The sequence below is a fragment of the Eschrichtius robustus genome, chromosome 4, assembly GCF_028021215.1.
Source record: "Eschrichtius robustus isolate mEscRob2 chromosome 4, mEscRob2.pri, whole genome shotgun sequence".
Taxonomy (NCBI): domain Eukaryota; kingdom Metazoa; phylum Chordata; class Mammalia; order Artiodactyla; family Eschrichtiidae; genus Eschrichtius; species Eschrichtius robustus.
Window position 1 is genome coordinate 81,334,705 of NC_090827.1, and position 16,298 is coordinate 81,351,002.

At 37.9% G+C, this 16,298-nt stretch overlaps 1 protein-coding gene across 1 annotated transcript in view; it reads left to right on the forward strand.

Annotated features, from left to right (window-relative positions):
- CORIN (corin, serine peptidase) overlaps nt 1-16,298 on the forward strand; it is a 220,436-nt gene that overhangs the window by 168,641 nt on the left and 35,497 nt on the right. The window contains exon 16 of the mRNA XM_068542232.1: nt 13,608-13,724. Coding sequence (XP_068398333.1) covers nt 13,608-13,724 — 117 coding nt within the window. The remainder of the gene's footprint in view (nt 1-13,607; nt 13,725-16,298) is intronic.

Consider the following 16,298-nt stretch of genomic DNA (forward strand, 5'->3'; position numbering starts at 1 on the left):
CACCGTATTTTTAAATCTATTCATCCATTGATGAATTCCTCCATTTCAGTGGTCTCTACCTTTGGCTACTGTGTGCATATTGGATTTTTTAAAAAATCTCTTTGCTCCATTTCCTTAACATAGTGGGAAAATGTCATTGCAATATCTTAGATATTTAAAATCTAGAATAGATGTTTAGATTTTTTAAAGATAACTTTATTTCATAGGAGGGCTAGGAAAATTTGAGAGAGCAGTATGGTTGGAAAGCCATAACTGTTATTTGACTAAGTTAATGGGTAAGAAGTGATTCACCTTCAAAGTAAATGAATACAAAAGGTAACCTTAGTGTTTTTGTAGTTTTGGATTGCCTGCAAGTTAACTCTTCTGTTTATGTGGTGGCTCATGAATTGACAGAAATCTGGAGAACCAGGCTGGGGCAGGAACACAGAAAATGGGCAAGACGAGGCCAAATTCCTGCTGTGGCAATGGGATGCTTAGGAAGCTGCTGTCGCCACTGTCCCTGGAGACCAGTTGCTGTGCTGCCGACTCACAGTTCTGCCGCTGGTGCTTCAAATTAACTCTAAGTAACCCTGCACCTTTGAGTCATTTCTTCTACATTCAAAGTCCCTAATAGGAGGGTCTCTTTGGCCATGACTAGACATTGACCTACCCTCCAGCTGCCAGAGGGAGGGGAGAGGGATGAGTTGTCCTCTTTTAGCTTCTGGGGTGGAGTGTCCACTCCATGGGCCTGCCTTGATACTGTCAAACATACTCTGCATCCAAGACTTGAAGTTGAAAAAACAACCCCAACTAGTTCTATTCAGTATCTTCCTCCTTGTTTTTTGAGCATCAGCTTGTGGGGCTTGTACGGGAGTAGGCGCCGTGTGGAGGATGCACAGGTGAATAACATCATCAAAGAGCTTCCCCACGTGGCGGGGAAGACATATTATCTTGATACTCTAATATAAATTCTTTAAATCATTCATTCATTTGTTCATTCAGTAAACATTTAAGAGAAAAGCACTGTAGTATTGTATCCAAAACGAACATACCTTAACTCCAAATAGATGACTCAGCTACTTCAGGGGGTACATTTTGGAGCTAGTTTGTTTAAAATGCAGATCTACACCAAATTACGTGTTTTGCAGGGATTCTACGGAGTTGCTTTCACGATAGAAGCAGTTGATTAAAAACACCTGCACTTAGAGTTTTTCAGACCTAAATCATGCTTTCCATGTCTAACAGCAGAAATGCTAGGCTCTCAACTAAGTGCTTGTCCAAATGAGAGGATTCAGAGTTCTCTTCTGAATCTGAAAACATTTTACCCCCATCTGCAGGTATCTCTAGAGTTCACCCCAGCTGGAAGTATGATGACTATTTGATTAGACAAGGGTATAAATCAAGCCCCTAAATTCTCATGACAGTATATTGACTTTGCTACCTGCGTGTCCAGTATCAGAAACATATGGACATTTATTTAATCAACAGTACAAATCAGAATTTAGACTGCCCTCTAAATACTTGCCAAATGCTCAGTTGAGACATCTGGTATTTGAGGAAGTTGGTCTACAGGAATGTGATTCTCTGCGTCTCTTGGCCTCATAAGCTTATCTCTATAAAAGTTAGATCATCTGGAAATAGGCTGTACTATTTTGGCAAAAATTCCTTTGTAGAGTTAGTTGCAATTTTATTTTATGCCCTAATCTTTTAGAGTTTGTCAACAGAAGAAACATCCTTCCAAAGAATGTTTCTGTGTCTTGGGCAAAACTGCAAAGACAGTATCTATTATATTACCTAAGAGTCCCTGATAAAAGGATTTACATTGTAATTTTTCCAAACATGTACTCCCAGAACAAAGTTTCTAACTTCACATTTCATTTGTCATGTAAGAACTATTTAATCCAGGATGGTTTCCTTATTGATTGACTTCCATGATGCTCGGAGACAGATTCAGTCCTCCGTAGTAGTCAGTCTAGCCCAGGTTGCTGGTCCTGTACATGTAAACCATGGAAAGGAAGTTCAAAACCTTGTAGTTGTTTTTTTAAAAATTAAGATATAATTCAGATACCATAAAGTTCACTGTTTAAAAGTACAATTCAGTTGTTTTTAGTATGGTCACAAAATAGTTGTAATCATCATCACTGTCTAATTCCAGAACATTTTCATCACTCAAAAAAGAAACCCCATGCTCATTAGCAGTCACTCTCCATTTCTCCTTCCCTTCAGCCCCTAAAAAATACTAATTTACTTTCTGTCTCTATAGATTTGCCTATTGTGCACGTTTCACGTATAGAATCATGCAAAATATTTTTTGTCTGACTTCTTTCACTTAGTAAAATGCTTTTAAGGTTCATCCATGTTGTACTATGTATCAGTACGCCATTCCTGTTTATGGCCGAATAATATTCTATTGTGTAGATAGAGCCACATTTTGATTATCCATTCATTATGTGATGGCCATTTTGGTTGTTTCCACTTTTTAGCTCTTATGAATAATGCTGCTATGAACATTCATGTACAAGTTTTTGTGTGAACATATGTTTTTCATTTCTCTTGGGTGTATACTTGACTAGAATTACTGGGTCAAGTGGTAACTCTAGGTTTAACTTTTTGAATGACTACCAAACTGTTTTCCAAAGAGGCCACACCACTTTATACTCTACCAGCAATGCATGAGAGTTCCAATTTCTCCATCTCCTCACCAACACTTGTTCTTGTTCATATTTTTGATGGTCTGCATTCAGTGTATTCAAAAATGATATTGTTCATTTTTTGATCTGGGTGACCAAGAGAGGGAATATATAGAGAGAAGATAAGAAGATCAAGGACTGAGCCCTAACATTAAGGGGATCAGAGAAGAGAAGCAGCAAGCCAAAGGAGATGAAAAAGAACAACTAGTGCAGTAGGAGTATGTGGTATCCTGAAAGACAATTGAAGAAAGCGTATAAAGGAAGAAGTGAGGGTCAGTTCTATCAAATGCTGCTGAGAAGTAAAATGAGGACTGAAAATGACTGTTGGTTTCAGCAACACGCATGTCATTGACGTGAGCAGTTTCAGGAGAGTGAGGGGGCAAACGCCTAAGTGATAGTAGGAAGAGAGAAAAGACAGTAAGTGTAGAACTATTTGGGGGAATTTTGACAAAAAGAGAAGCAAAGAAGGATGAACAGTGACTGGTGAAGGAAATAGGGTTAGGAGATCTTTGGTCCCTCTGTTTCCCTAAAAGCTCTCACTATCCCATGACTGAATTTCTAATAGAGCCCTACCTGCTGTAATACAAACATCATGTTCGATTGCTATAGACTGTTTATATCCCCCCCAAATTCACATGTGAAATCCTAACCCCCCAGTGTGAAGGTATTAAGCAGCGGGGCCTTTAAGAAGTGATTGGGACATGAGAATGGAGCCCTCAAGAATGGGATTAGTAACTTATACAAGAGACCGCACAGAGTTTCTTCTCCCCTTTCATCATGTGATGACATAGCAAGAAGATGGCTGTCTGTGACTGAGGAAATGGGCCTTCACCAGACACCAAATCTGCTATTACCTTGACCTTGGACTTCCAGCCTCTAGAACTATGGGAAATAAATCCCTGTTGTTAATAAGCCACCCAGTCTATGGTAATTTGTTATAGAGGCCTGAATGGACTAAGGCAGAAATAAATCATTTTCTGTCAAAGGTCTTTTTTCATTTGACATTTTTTTTTTAACCAAATAAGTTTCCCAACTGGCAGGCCCACCGTAAACTAGCTCGTCTTTCTTCAACTTCATATCCTTGTACATGCTCCTCCTCTCTTTCTGTACTGTCTGGTCTTTTATCTGTGCTCTGTAGACATATTCCTTCCTGCGTCTGCCTCTCTGTCCATAGATGCATTGTTTTTACATTCCCTATCCAGATTCTTCAGCGCCTCACTCAAGCCTCATGACTTCTGTGAAGACTTTCTCATCTCCTTGACCTCTTTTGCCCCTGAATTTCCTGTGGTACTTAAAAAATCAGTACTACACGATATCCCTCTTAATTCTACAATGCTGTATATCATTTGTATATATTTTTTGATTCTTCATTTATTTCCCAGAATAGGTTACACAGAATAATAATGGCCAACCTTAATTATGTGCCAGGCTGTTCTGAGTATTTGATAAGTATTATCTCAGTTTATCCACATTGTAATCCTATAAGACAAGTAGTATTGTTATTTCTACTTTATGTACGAGGAAACTGAGGATTAGAGAGGCCAAGGAACTTTGCTAAGTCGCAGAAAAATACAGAGCTAGGATGTAAGTCCAAGCAAGTGCAAGAGATCTCTTGGGTGCTAGGAGTAGATCCCCTCTGGCACCCAGTTCTTCAGTAAAAATGCCATGACTGATGTGGCCAACCAGCTTCTTAAACGTAAACCCCATTTAGTATTGCTTTATATAGGTGTTTTGTGGCAGATCTTAGTATCACCTTGTGATCTTATTGTTGTAGGATTTTTAAGTGGATAGCAGTGAGGAGGTGGTGGTAGTGGAAATTCATCATGCAGGACCATGATCTAAGTGTTTTTCACTTTTTGAAAAGTCATATAGTAATAAGTACATGCTTGTCGTATTCTAAGTAGATGTCAGCTGAAGCAAATCCACGAAGTGTTATTTTCTTTCACATGCAGCTTCGTAGCTTCTCTGGCAGACATGTGGTTTTGGGCATGGGAAATTAACTTCTTAACAGATTCCCAAGAAGCTGCTAGTTAAATGAGTGCCTGGATGAGAAGAAAATCATAAAGTCCAATGTGTGAGTGTAGAATTCTCTGGAACATGCTGTTCTGAGGTAAGGAAGAAGAATAATTTTCCTGAAAAAGTGCTACATCCTAAAGGAAGAGGAAATATTTTTTAAGGTCTTTCATGAGACCACTAGGTATGAGGCTTTTCATAAGCAAGAGCAAGGTGAGTCTACCAGTTGTCCTAAGAGCATTTCCACATGATCACCACCAGCAAGCTCTGCCAAGAATTCGGATCATTTGTTAGCAAACTGAATCTCAAACTGTGTCAGTTGGGTTAATGAATAATTTATGAAAGTAAATGGAAACTTCTCAGTGGTGTAGGGAAATTCACCGTTATTAACTGGAATAAAACTATGCTAGATCCTGGATTAAGCACATTTTTTTTACTCTCTTACATTCCATTTTGTGATAAAAATGTTCACAATTAAAAAATAGACTCAAATCAGGATTTATAAAATCAAAGATGGTTTCCATGAGTTCTCCAGAATTGTCAAAACACACCTTTCCACCAAAAATATCAGGGCTAATTGTGAGCAAGATGGTCCTGGAATGAGGAAGAATCAATCTCTGTAAAGTCTTTGGGGACATCAGATTCTCTAGTCATCATAGTGCATTGCCATTGGCAGGAATATGAATGGGTCCTAGGTAAGTAAGAACATGATTTACAACTTGAGAATCCATCAGAAATTAACCAGAAAGACCTGTGTTATTTCTGTTAGAAGTCCTTATATGGCAGCATCCCCCGTTTGGAACTACACCAGAGACTCCTGGTGATGACTTAACTTCTTCATGTTTTCTTTGAAACCTCCTGCAATTTGGCTTGCTTTTTACCCCCAAGACAGGACTGATAGTAATGATATCATCTAAATGCCAACTCCACTGGTCCTTTCATTTTATTTTTACAGTTTGGAATCAAAGTCCAATTTCTTACTCTGGCCTATAAAGCATAATCTGGCCCCTGCCTCACTCTCTGACCCCATCTCCTAGCACTCTCCACTTGTCCGCTAAATGTTAGACACATTGACCTTATTACTGATATTCCAGTGCTGTAAACTCATTCCCATCTCGGGAGCTTTGGCTTCACAGTTCCTTTTGTTTGGAAGGCTGATCTCTAGACCTTAACAGGATCACCTCCATCTCATCATTCATGTCTCTAAGCTTGTACATCAACTATTTACAAAGGTCTTCCTTGACAACCGTAGTTAGAGCAGCTTTCACACTCACCAAGGTACTCTCTATTTGCTTACTCTGCCTCCTCCAAGCACTTATTGGTATCAGAAATTATTTTTTCACATGTTTGTAATTTGTTCCTCTCACTAAAACTTCTTTAGGGAGGGACTCCATCTGATATAACACCAGTGTGTTGTCTCCATTTCCATTCCAGCTTATTAACCTTATTAATCATCAGTTTTAACCCTTGTCCATCTGACTGTGTCATTTGTTTAAATTCTGCCAGGGTGATATTCCTTTGGCAATGAGTAAACTGAGTTCACTGAACACTCACTGATTAACCCATTGTGTCATTCATGAACATAAGTCTAATATCTACCCAATCTTGTACTCTTCCTACATCTTCCAAAAGCTAACAAAAGAACATGTAGATCTTGACTCTGAGGCATAATAATCTTTTGAACTAAAAAATTTCAAGTAAAGTCACTTGTAGCAGACATTTATTGTGTTGCTTCTCTGCCTCCCTCCTTTTTTTTTTTTTAAATGTTTTTTAAGATTTATTGATTGATTGATTGATTGATTGCTATGTTGGGTCTTCGTTTCTGTGCTAGGGCTTTCTCTAGTTGCGGCAAGCGGGGGCCACTCTTCATCGTGGTGCACGGGCCTCTCACTATCGTGGCCTCTCTTATTGCGGAGCACAGGCTCCAGACGCGCAGGCTCAGTAGTTGTGGCTCACAGGCCTAGTTGCTCCGCGGCATGTGGGATCTTCCCAGACCAGGGCTCGAACCCGTGTCCCCTGCATTGGCAGGCAGATTCTCAACCACTGCGCCACCAGGGAAGCCCCAGCCTCCCTCCTTTTCCTTTGGGACCTACATCCCTTCATTTTGGGGACTTGCTTCACTTCCCATTCTATCCTTGGGATCCAAAAGGGGGCTGCCATCTTTGTACATGACCCACTTTTCTTGGCCTCAGTAATTGGTAGAGGGGTAGGTAATACCTCACCCAAGCTGGACTAATCAAAGGACCTCACTCCTGGGCTACAGTGACTGGTTTTGTGATACTTAAAATTTTTGAATAAGATTTGTTTTAAGTGTACTGGGGAGAGAAGACGTCTTTCCTTTTTGGTCACAAAGATGAAGGATTTGAGTTTAGAGCTGCAGGCAGCCTGTCCCCTGGCTTGTGGAAAAGTCACTTGGAGGTCACTAAAACCACCCTCCCACCTCGTCCTCCTCCCTCCGACTGAAGGAAGTGGAGATGAGAGATGGAGAGTCGTGAATGTGCTTGGTCCTGAAGACCATCCACATCCCTTTAGTGATTGATTACATTTCTACTTTTTGATATTCAGATATTCGGGCACTATTTTAGGTACTAAAATGCTGATTTTTGTTGTTGATGGTGGTGTAATACTATTAACTGAATATTTTTTAAAGCCCTGAAGTTTGAATTATTTTATTTCGTAATGTACCCAGAGAGTCATATTCTGCCTTAAAAGTTTGAATTGAATAAAGGTACACTTCCCCTATGCCTATAATATCAAGATGAGGAAGAAAAGAGCAATTGGTGAAGCAAAGCTTCTGTTAGAAAAATAAATTTTACTTTGGTTCCAAGACTTTCTGAACTAGTGGAATAAAAAATGGCATATTGTAATTGAAACTGGTCATCTTTAGTTTTACACTGATGAACTAAAAGAAGGTAAAGACAAACAGGAAACATTTGCTAAACAACTAAATAAGTTTCTTTCAAGACAATGTTGTCTCTGTCTCTTAAAAATTAAAAAAAAATGTCCCCAAAGTTTTCCTCCAAGTTATCAAAAAAGAAATGGGATCTTTTTTTGAAGATAAAATAGCCAGAAGGAAATACTTGGACTACTGTAGATTCTGAAAGAGGTATATACTTATTGCTCAAAAATATACTTACAACCTAACACCATTTATTGAGTTTGTTTTACAGTATAAGATTGAAATCTTGTAAATGATCAAATGACATTTTAACTTTATGATTGATTAATTTTTTTATATCTTTAATGAAATGTTTACTTTAAATAGTGCTTTATTAGTTTTATTTTCTAATTTATATGAGAATGAGAATATATATTTAATAGCTACAGTTTTCAATTTATTGTATGTTAGAAATGGATTATGTCATTGATTTTTTTATGAAATATGAATAGTCTATAATTTAATTTTATAATCTATAACTTCTCTTTTCTTTGAGATAGTTTTTGTCACTTGTACCTGTAAATCATGGCCTAATACAGTTATTATACTCTACCTTTGAGGTAGATAAATGAATAAAATTATATATTTTCAGTTAAGATTACAATAAAAAATATTTTTAAATACTTATATTACTAGAAAAATAAACTCAGACTTTATGCTCTTCTTTGAAACATTTCTATTGACGGGAGTTTTGCTGTATAAAGTGTAAGCTGAGCTATCTAACCAGACAAACAATTCTATGGTCATGTTCACTTGTGTTTATTTGCAACCTATGATGCCTTTCTGTCAATATTTCTAGGTCTTCCTTCTACCTGGCAAAATAATTTAACTAGCTTTTAATATTAACATGTCTAAACTATAGGAACCAAACAGAGACAATAACATGACAGGGTTTAAGATAAGATTTTTGAAATCAGATACGAAATGTTTAACACAAAGGTTCCAAGTTCTGAGGAGGATATTTAGAATTGCAAATATTGTATCCACTACACAAGGCATTTGTATTTCAAGACTAACCATCAGTACTGAGGTTGAAGACTCATGACTTTCCCGAGGAAGAGATGCCATAGAATAGACTTGGTCCTTCCACTGGAATGTATGGCATGTCTAGGTAAGTCCTGCACTACTGTCTTGCTGACAAAAGTAAAGAAGCCCTTTGCTTTGTGCGATTTGTGCTGCCTTTCATTTTTTAGGTAAGCAGCCCCTACGTAATTATAATACAAGCATGAAATGCCTCGTTACTCAACACCAAGTGACCTGAAAGTGGGATAAGAATAAGCCAAGTTGTCTAGAGATCTGATTGTTCATGTAAGCCTTAAAATATAGACTTCCTTTCAAAATATCAGGATGTTTCAGAATTCTAGATATGTTCTATTTTCTCATTTCAGTGGGTATGGGGGGAATTATACATTTTTTATATGTGTCTTATGGCCACACATTTCAAGAAGCAGATTTGAGTGAAATTCTCTTGCTTCTTTGTGCAGTACTGCTTTTAGACCCAGAGCAGAGGGACCTTGCCCTGGACCCCAGAACTCAACCAGCGGTGACTTTGCCCCGAGGGGACTTTAGGAAATGTCTGTAAACCCTTTTTTTTTTTTTTTTTTTAAATTTATTTATTTATTTTTGGCTGTGTTGGGTCTTCGTTTCTGTGCAAGGGCTTTCTCCAGTTGCGGCGAGCGGGGGCCACTCTTCATCGCGGTGCGCGGGCCTCTCACTGCTGCGGCCTCTCCCGTTGCGGAGCACAGGCTCCAGACGCGCAGGCTCAGTAGTTGTGGCTCACGGGCTTAGTTGCTCTGCGGCATGTGGGATCTTCCCAGACCAGGGCTCGAACCCGTGTCGCCTGCATTGGCAGGCAGATCCTTAACCACTGCGCCACCAGGGAAGCCCCTGTAGACCTTTTTGATTGTCAGTCCAGGAGTGGTGTGGTGATACTAGTATTTTGTGTGTGGAAGCCAGGGGTGATACTGAACATCCTGCAGTGCCCAGGACAGCCCCGCATAGCTAATAATTATCTGGCATAAAATGTCAGTAGTGCCAAAGGTGAGAAACCCTGATTTAGAGGGACCACTCTGGTCTTTCTCCTTAGCTGTGCCTCACCTCATGGGGCAAAGAGTCTGCCCACCAGAGGTATGCCCACCTGGAGCCCGGTGAACTGTTTTCAAAGTGTGGTCCCAGACCACAGCATCTGTATCACCTGGCATCTTGTTAGACAGGCAAATTGGGGGCCCCATCTCAGACTTATCAAACCTGGAAATCTGGGTATGGGGCCAACAATCTTTGTTGTAACTGGTCCTCCAGTTGATTCTAATGAATGCTAAAGTTTGAAAACCACTGTTCCAAGGAGTCCAAGAATTCTGTATTTGAACCTAGAAGATATGTTGATCAAGATGGGAAGATAGAATATGTTCTCTTTAACAGCTTGTTAACTTGATTTATAATATCTAAATATGTAGACATATGGGCCTCCATTTATACTCTCGCTCTGGGCCCCTCAGATGTTTGGGATGGGTCTATGTCTTAGTTTTCTCACACTGTCAAAAGAGGACATTGGAGTAGATTGTTGCTTAAATTTCCTTCTCTGTATATGATTTCATAGCTGCTCTGGAAGCATCTGGGTCTGACTGCATCCCCTGCTCAGACTCCCTTAGGATACAGTGACTTTGATGCTTCATCACAAGCAAGATGCTTTTTTGCTCTTTTGCTCTCTACCCAACAGGATTTGTCTCTTGATATAATATGGAAAAAGATAAGTCAAATGCGTCACCAACTGTTAAACAGAATTTGAGCAGTTAAGTTCCAGATATGTTTTAATAGCATGACTTACATTATGTACGTAGTTATACAAATTTAAAAGTATAGACAAACCTACCCTTGATAAGTTTGTAAATTGACATTACTCTTTGAAGGGGAAGTTAATAAAAAATTTACATTTTGATTCAATAATTTTATTTCTAGGAACTTATTCTCAAGTCACATGTGTGCATGTAAGCAAAGGTGAATGGTTAAGAGTATTAACTGCTGCTTTTTTTGTTATAGCCAGAAATTGGAAACGGCCTCAATAGTGGATTGGTAAAGTAAATGTACATCCATATAATGGAACACTTTGCAGCTATGGAAAGAACATGGTGTGTGCCCTTAATAGAGGAGGGCTGCGTAGTGTTCATAGTGTTAGAAGTGGTACTCTGATGTCCGACCAAAGAGACTCAATACCAGAGCTGTGTGACCTTGGGAAAATTACTTATTCTCGCTTTGCCTCAATTTTTTCATCTCCAAAATGGGGAATAATAATAAAGCATACTTCACAAAGTTGTTGAGAGGATTAAATAATATAAAACAAGTTACTAATCTTTTAGTGCTTGCCCTACAGAAAATAGTTATTAGTTAATAATAATAATAATATCATTATTATTATCTATAGCTATTATTATGCAAAGACTTCCAAGATAAATCATTAAATGAAAACATCATCAACACCACGCAGAACAATGTGTATAGACTAAAAAAAGAGGGGTGTATGTACAAGGACTACAGAAAAAGCTTGGCAAGAATACTCAAATGCTATTTACAGTGATGGTTTTTATACATCTTGGATGGGAAGGATATTTTTTCATTGTATAATGTTTGGGTTTTTTCCATGTATAAGTATTACTTTCATGATTTTAAAAATTTAAAGAAAAAAGTAAAAGTTGAAATCACACAGATGCTCAGATTCTGTATAATGGCAGAAGCCGACATATGGATTCACTGATATTTTTTTAATGGGCCATAAGATGACATTTCTAGGGCTGCAAGATTTATTTCTGTGCATGAGAAGCATGCTGGGGTTTCAGAATTTCATGGGAAACTAACTTTTGTAATGATACTGCCTTCTTGTTGATGATGAATTTCTTAGATTTTCCACTTGGTGTAACTGAGAGATTCAGGCTAAATTGCCTTTCTTGTTGGAGGTTAATGAATGAAATGCAAAAATATCCCTTGAGGTGACTGAAGGGACCTCGCGAGTTGAAAGACTAAAGCGTCCTTTGCAATGATTTTCCTATTTAGCATCAGTGCAAATCCTGTGCTGACTTGTCCCCATGCAAGTCCCTGTTGCCCTGTGAATATCTGCCTAAAGAATGATTTCATTAAATAACAAATCTGAAGCCGATCTTCCTTTGGCTTTTTGCGGGTAAAATGCCTGGATTTAGGAGGCCACAGATTGTTCTATTGCAGAAAGGAATTCTCAGGATGCAGCTATCAAGAGAAACACCATGAGTGGTGTGTGTGGCCTCTGATTTTTGTATTTTCCATCCCACTGTGCCTCTGCATACAGCACTTCTGGGATTACTGAAAAGCCAGAGCCTCATTTTGGTGAAGGAAAGAATTCTCATTTTGCAGTAGGTTTTGTGACATCTTCAAATATAAAACAGTTCATTCAAGTTTCTAAATAAATTAAAGCTTGTGCGATGCTTCTTAAAGCATGGGCAGGGTTTATGCCATTTGTTTTTAAATCAAATGATTAGAATTCATCCATGATTAAGGACTCTGTTTTGTTTTTAATCTTTGGTTCTTATTCTATCCTCAAGTCTTCTCTTTAGAGGGTTTTATTCTTTTTAAAATAACTGGATTTGGGGAGGATTTTGTTTCTTTTATTTTCTATTCTGTAATGACAGTAGTTTTAAAATAATCGGTAACCAGGGGAAGTGATAATTTTTCTTTCAATGCTGCTGAATCTAACTTTTCTTCCCTTCCTGTGCCCCCCCTTTTTACAAAAAATTGGCATTCCATTATCAAAAAAAGAAAGTCACTAAGCTCACAGACTTGATGCTACTACAACTTCAAGATTTCCAGGTTCATTTGAATCCTCAGCACTGCTTGCCATTCTTTTTAAGTTATCTTTGATGTGTTTCTCCAAATACTTCCACCAGGGAACAATTTCATATACACGTCACTTTCCTCACCATTATGCACCCCTGCCACCCCCCCACACACCTTCATTCGAGGAGCCCCCCTCCTACTTGAAAAGAAAAGACTGTCTGATTGTCTGATTTGAATTCTCCTGATGAATTCTCTTGAATTCTCTCCCCATCTCCAAATCCAACTAAGTACCTGCTTCCTTCTCTCCTACTTCCAGATTCAGAAGGAGCCCTCGTTCCTCCTATCTAAAATGAATTCCTCTACCTCTCCTACCCTTAATAGCATCAGGTGATAAAAATCCAAAAGATTTTCTTCAAATATGGATTGCCTAAGTGAACCAATTATTTCATGAGGAATAGGATATTTTACATAAAAACCCAAACACTTTTGAAACCTAAGGTTTTAAATCTTGGGTACATCTTGGGTACAAGCATATTTATTTGATGATTGAATGAGACATTGACAGGAAAGTACTGGTGGAGTTTGAGTGAGAATATAGGTAAACAGCAAAATGATGTCGTCTAACTCCTGTCTCTACTTTCTAGACACCTTCCTTATTTTTAGTGCATAAAGATTCTGCAGTATGTTGAAAAAATTCCACTTACAATTTTATACTGTCTGAACAGACACTAAATGGCCATTGATTCTCTTTACTTATTATTTATTTTAAGGTATTGCTTTATTGCAGGAATACCTTGGGCAAGAAAAGTGAAGGAAAAAATACTCCAGGCAGATAAATTTTACTTTTGATCCCTGCCTAAAGTTGCTCTTGTTTTTCAGGTCTTGGAACTTTTACATCGTATATGTTAGAATTCCAACACCTCACAAAGTTCAAATACATGTCAGCAGAGAGAATGACTAAAATAGCTGTAACGGTGTGGATCTTTATCACTTCAGGATACTTTTAGTAGCTTCCCCTCTTGCTCATCACGTTCCATGCCAAACTTCTTTGAATACTCATCCCCCTGTTGAAATATTGGCTTATAACTTAATGCTTCTTTTTTATAAGAGAGTAAGTGCTAAATAATGATATTGCCTGGTCAAAGATCATTGCACTTTGAATATTTATCTGGTGTTTGCCCTTCTGTCAGAGAACCATCTGTGACCAAACTGATACAGGAACAGGAGCAAGACCAGCAGTGGCTGACATTGCACTCCGACTGGGAAAGCCTTAATGGGACCACTTTGCATGAACTGCTGGTAAAAGGGTAAGACACCCACCACTGGAGCTGTGTAGAGTGGATTATGGAGCAAACATCTCTCATCAGGACCCTTCTTCTGTTTCTAATTTTAAGATAATCCACATTTGTCACATCAAAAAAGAGCTTCCATAGAATAGCTATGGGCCTTTATATTTCAACATCATTTGGCTTTTTTTCTTCTTTGTAGACATAGATCTTTTTCTCTTGGCTCATTACATTTTTCTTGAATGATGATTGCAGAAACTATCATGGTTAAGGAGGAGGAACTTGGGTTCTCATCTTGGAGTTTTTTCACATCCTATTAAAAATAAATTCTTAATATCTACACTTTCTACAGATGTTACATGGGACTAGTTAACAGAAGAAATTGAAATAATGGCAACTGATAAAACTGGGAGAGCCTGAGGAAAAAACAGACACAAAATAAAATTATAATCAAGTAACCTTGAAAATACACTTCTGAAAATTTTCCCCTAAAAAATCATGGCAACATTGCCTCCCTCATCTTGGGTAGAGGTGCAGGAGAAAGGTAAATTGAGGGAATTAACACTCATTTAGTGCTTGTTACATTATAGGGACATAGCTATAGAGTATTTAAATAACTTGCTCAAAACTCACAGCTCACAGATGATAAGTGATAGTCTCTGAACTCAAACCAAGTTTATCTGACTCCAAAGCTTTTAGTAACTGTTAGAGAAATCAGTACATAAGAACTCTAAAGAATAAAACTAAAGGTGGGCCATTTCTCTTTAGAATGTCTTGACATTTTCCTCATAGACCAAACTTGCAACCAAATTTCTGAATAGTTGTCAACTGAAGCACTTCCTCCAATGACCTGAGTCTTTCAACAGTGATTTGTTTCCCCAAACTGGGACTGCCAGAAAATCCCTTTCAGGTCAGATAGATAGATAGATAGATAGATAGATAGATAGATAGATAGATAGATAGATAAATTCATTCTAAGTTGGGAGTTGGTGGACCTGTTCTAGTCCTGGCTTGCCAACTAGATGTGTGATCCTATAAACCGCAATTTCCTTTAAAATAAAGAGTTGAGATACATAGTCTTTGGTCTTTTCCTATTCCTAAAAGATATGACTTTAAGATCTAACAACAACTAATTATTTGTATCTCTTCTATGCCAAGTTCATTGTTAAACTCTGTGGGGATGTAGGAGTGGATGAGGGGGACAAGGACCCTGGTCTCAGGAAACGTACATTGCAGAGGTAGACAGAGAGACGCTAAGCTAGTAATAAACAAAATGAATTTCAGATATTTGGAAGTGTTACAAAGAAACTAAGGATAACGAAATAGAGAGTGAGGAGGAGATGCGACTTCAGGTTGTGAGAAGGCAAAACGCAAATGTGCTTTTTCTGTATTATGTAATTTATTGTATACACATATCCCCATGCAAATTTAGCAAGAAATGAAAAGACAGTAGATCTTCAAAAAGGAAGGTGGAAATGACATAGTTAGGGTTGTTTTTCTTTTTTCTGACATACCTAGGATTCTAAGCATGTCATAGTATTTTTGACAGTCCCAACATGTTTTTTTTTCTTTTAAATTTGCATTGTGAATAAATGCTTGGAAGAGAACTTTGTGGTTAAAACTTAGTGTACCCTAAGCTGAATTCTCTTGTGCAGCCACATTGATAGATGCTTAAACCATGTTCTTGCCTTCAAAGCTAAACTCTGATTTTTAGAAAGTTCTTCCTTTCCTGAATGCACTTTTTCTATAAGTTCTCCCCTGCCATCTAGAGTTACATGGGATGAATTTAATCCCCTTCTTCCTGTCAGCTAATCATAGATACACAGTTTAACATTGAAAGTCTCAGCAACATAGAAAACAAATATATGGTTGCCAAAGGGGAAAGGGAAGGGAGAGGGACAAATTAGGAGTATGGGATTAACAGATACAAGCTAGTATACATAAAATAGATAAGCAACAAAGATTTACTGTATAGTATGGGGAATTATATTCAATGTCTTATAATAACCTATAATGGAATATAATCAGAAAAAAACTGAATCACTATGGTGTATACCTGAAACTAACACAATATTGTAAATCAACTATACTTCAACTTAAAAAAAAAGATAATAAAAAAAAGTCTCAAGATTCTTTTCTAGTCTAAATATTCAATTCCTTTCTCTGTTCTCTGACTTTTTGAAGTAATATTTTATTTCTCTCAAGCTATTTCTCAGCTTCTTTTGGACATACATGTCCTCTCCATAAGCATAAAAGTCTGACATGCTCCCTCCTCACCATACATTCTGAGAAGCAGACTAATGCCTTTCCTTTTCCTCTCCCTACTTTGAAAATCATTGAGTCAGTATTATGGGTGGTGCCACCAGCCAAGATGATGTGGGAAACTTTACTAACAGTAGTTTCTCTTCCCACAAATGTGAAATTGTATAATGATGATATTAAATACACTTTAAAAAAGTACATCCTTCATATACCTCCACCTCCAAGGTGATATCTGACCACAGCCCTGCCTTGAGAATTCCTGACTTAAGTATAAGCTATTTCTTGCCTTTCACTGGTAAAGTGTTTGAAGTGAACAATAAATATGTAACTGAA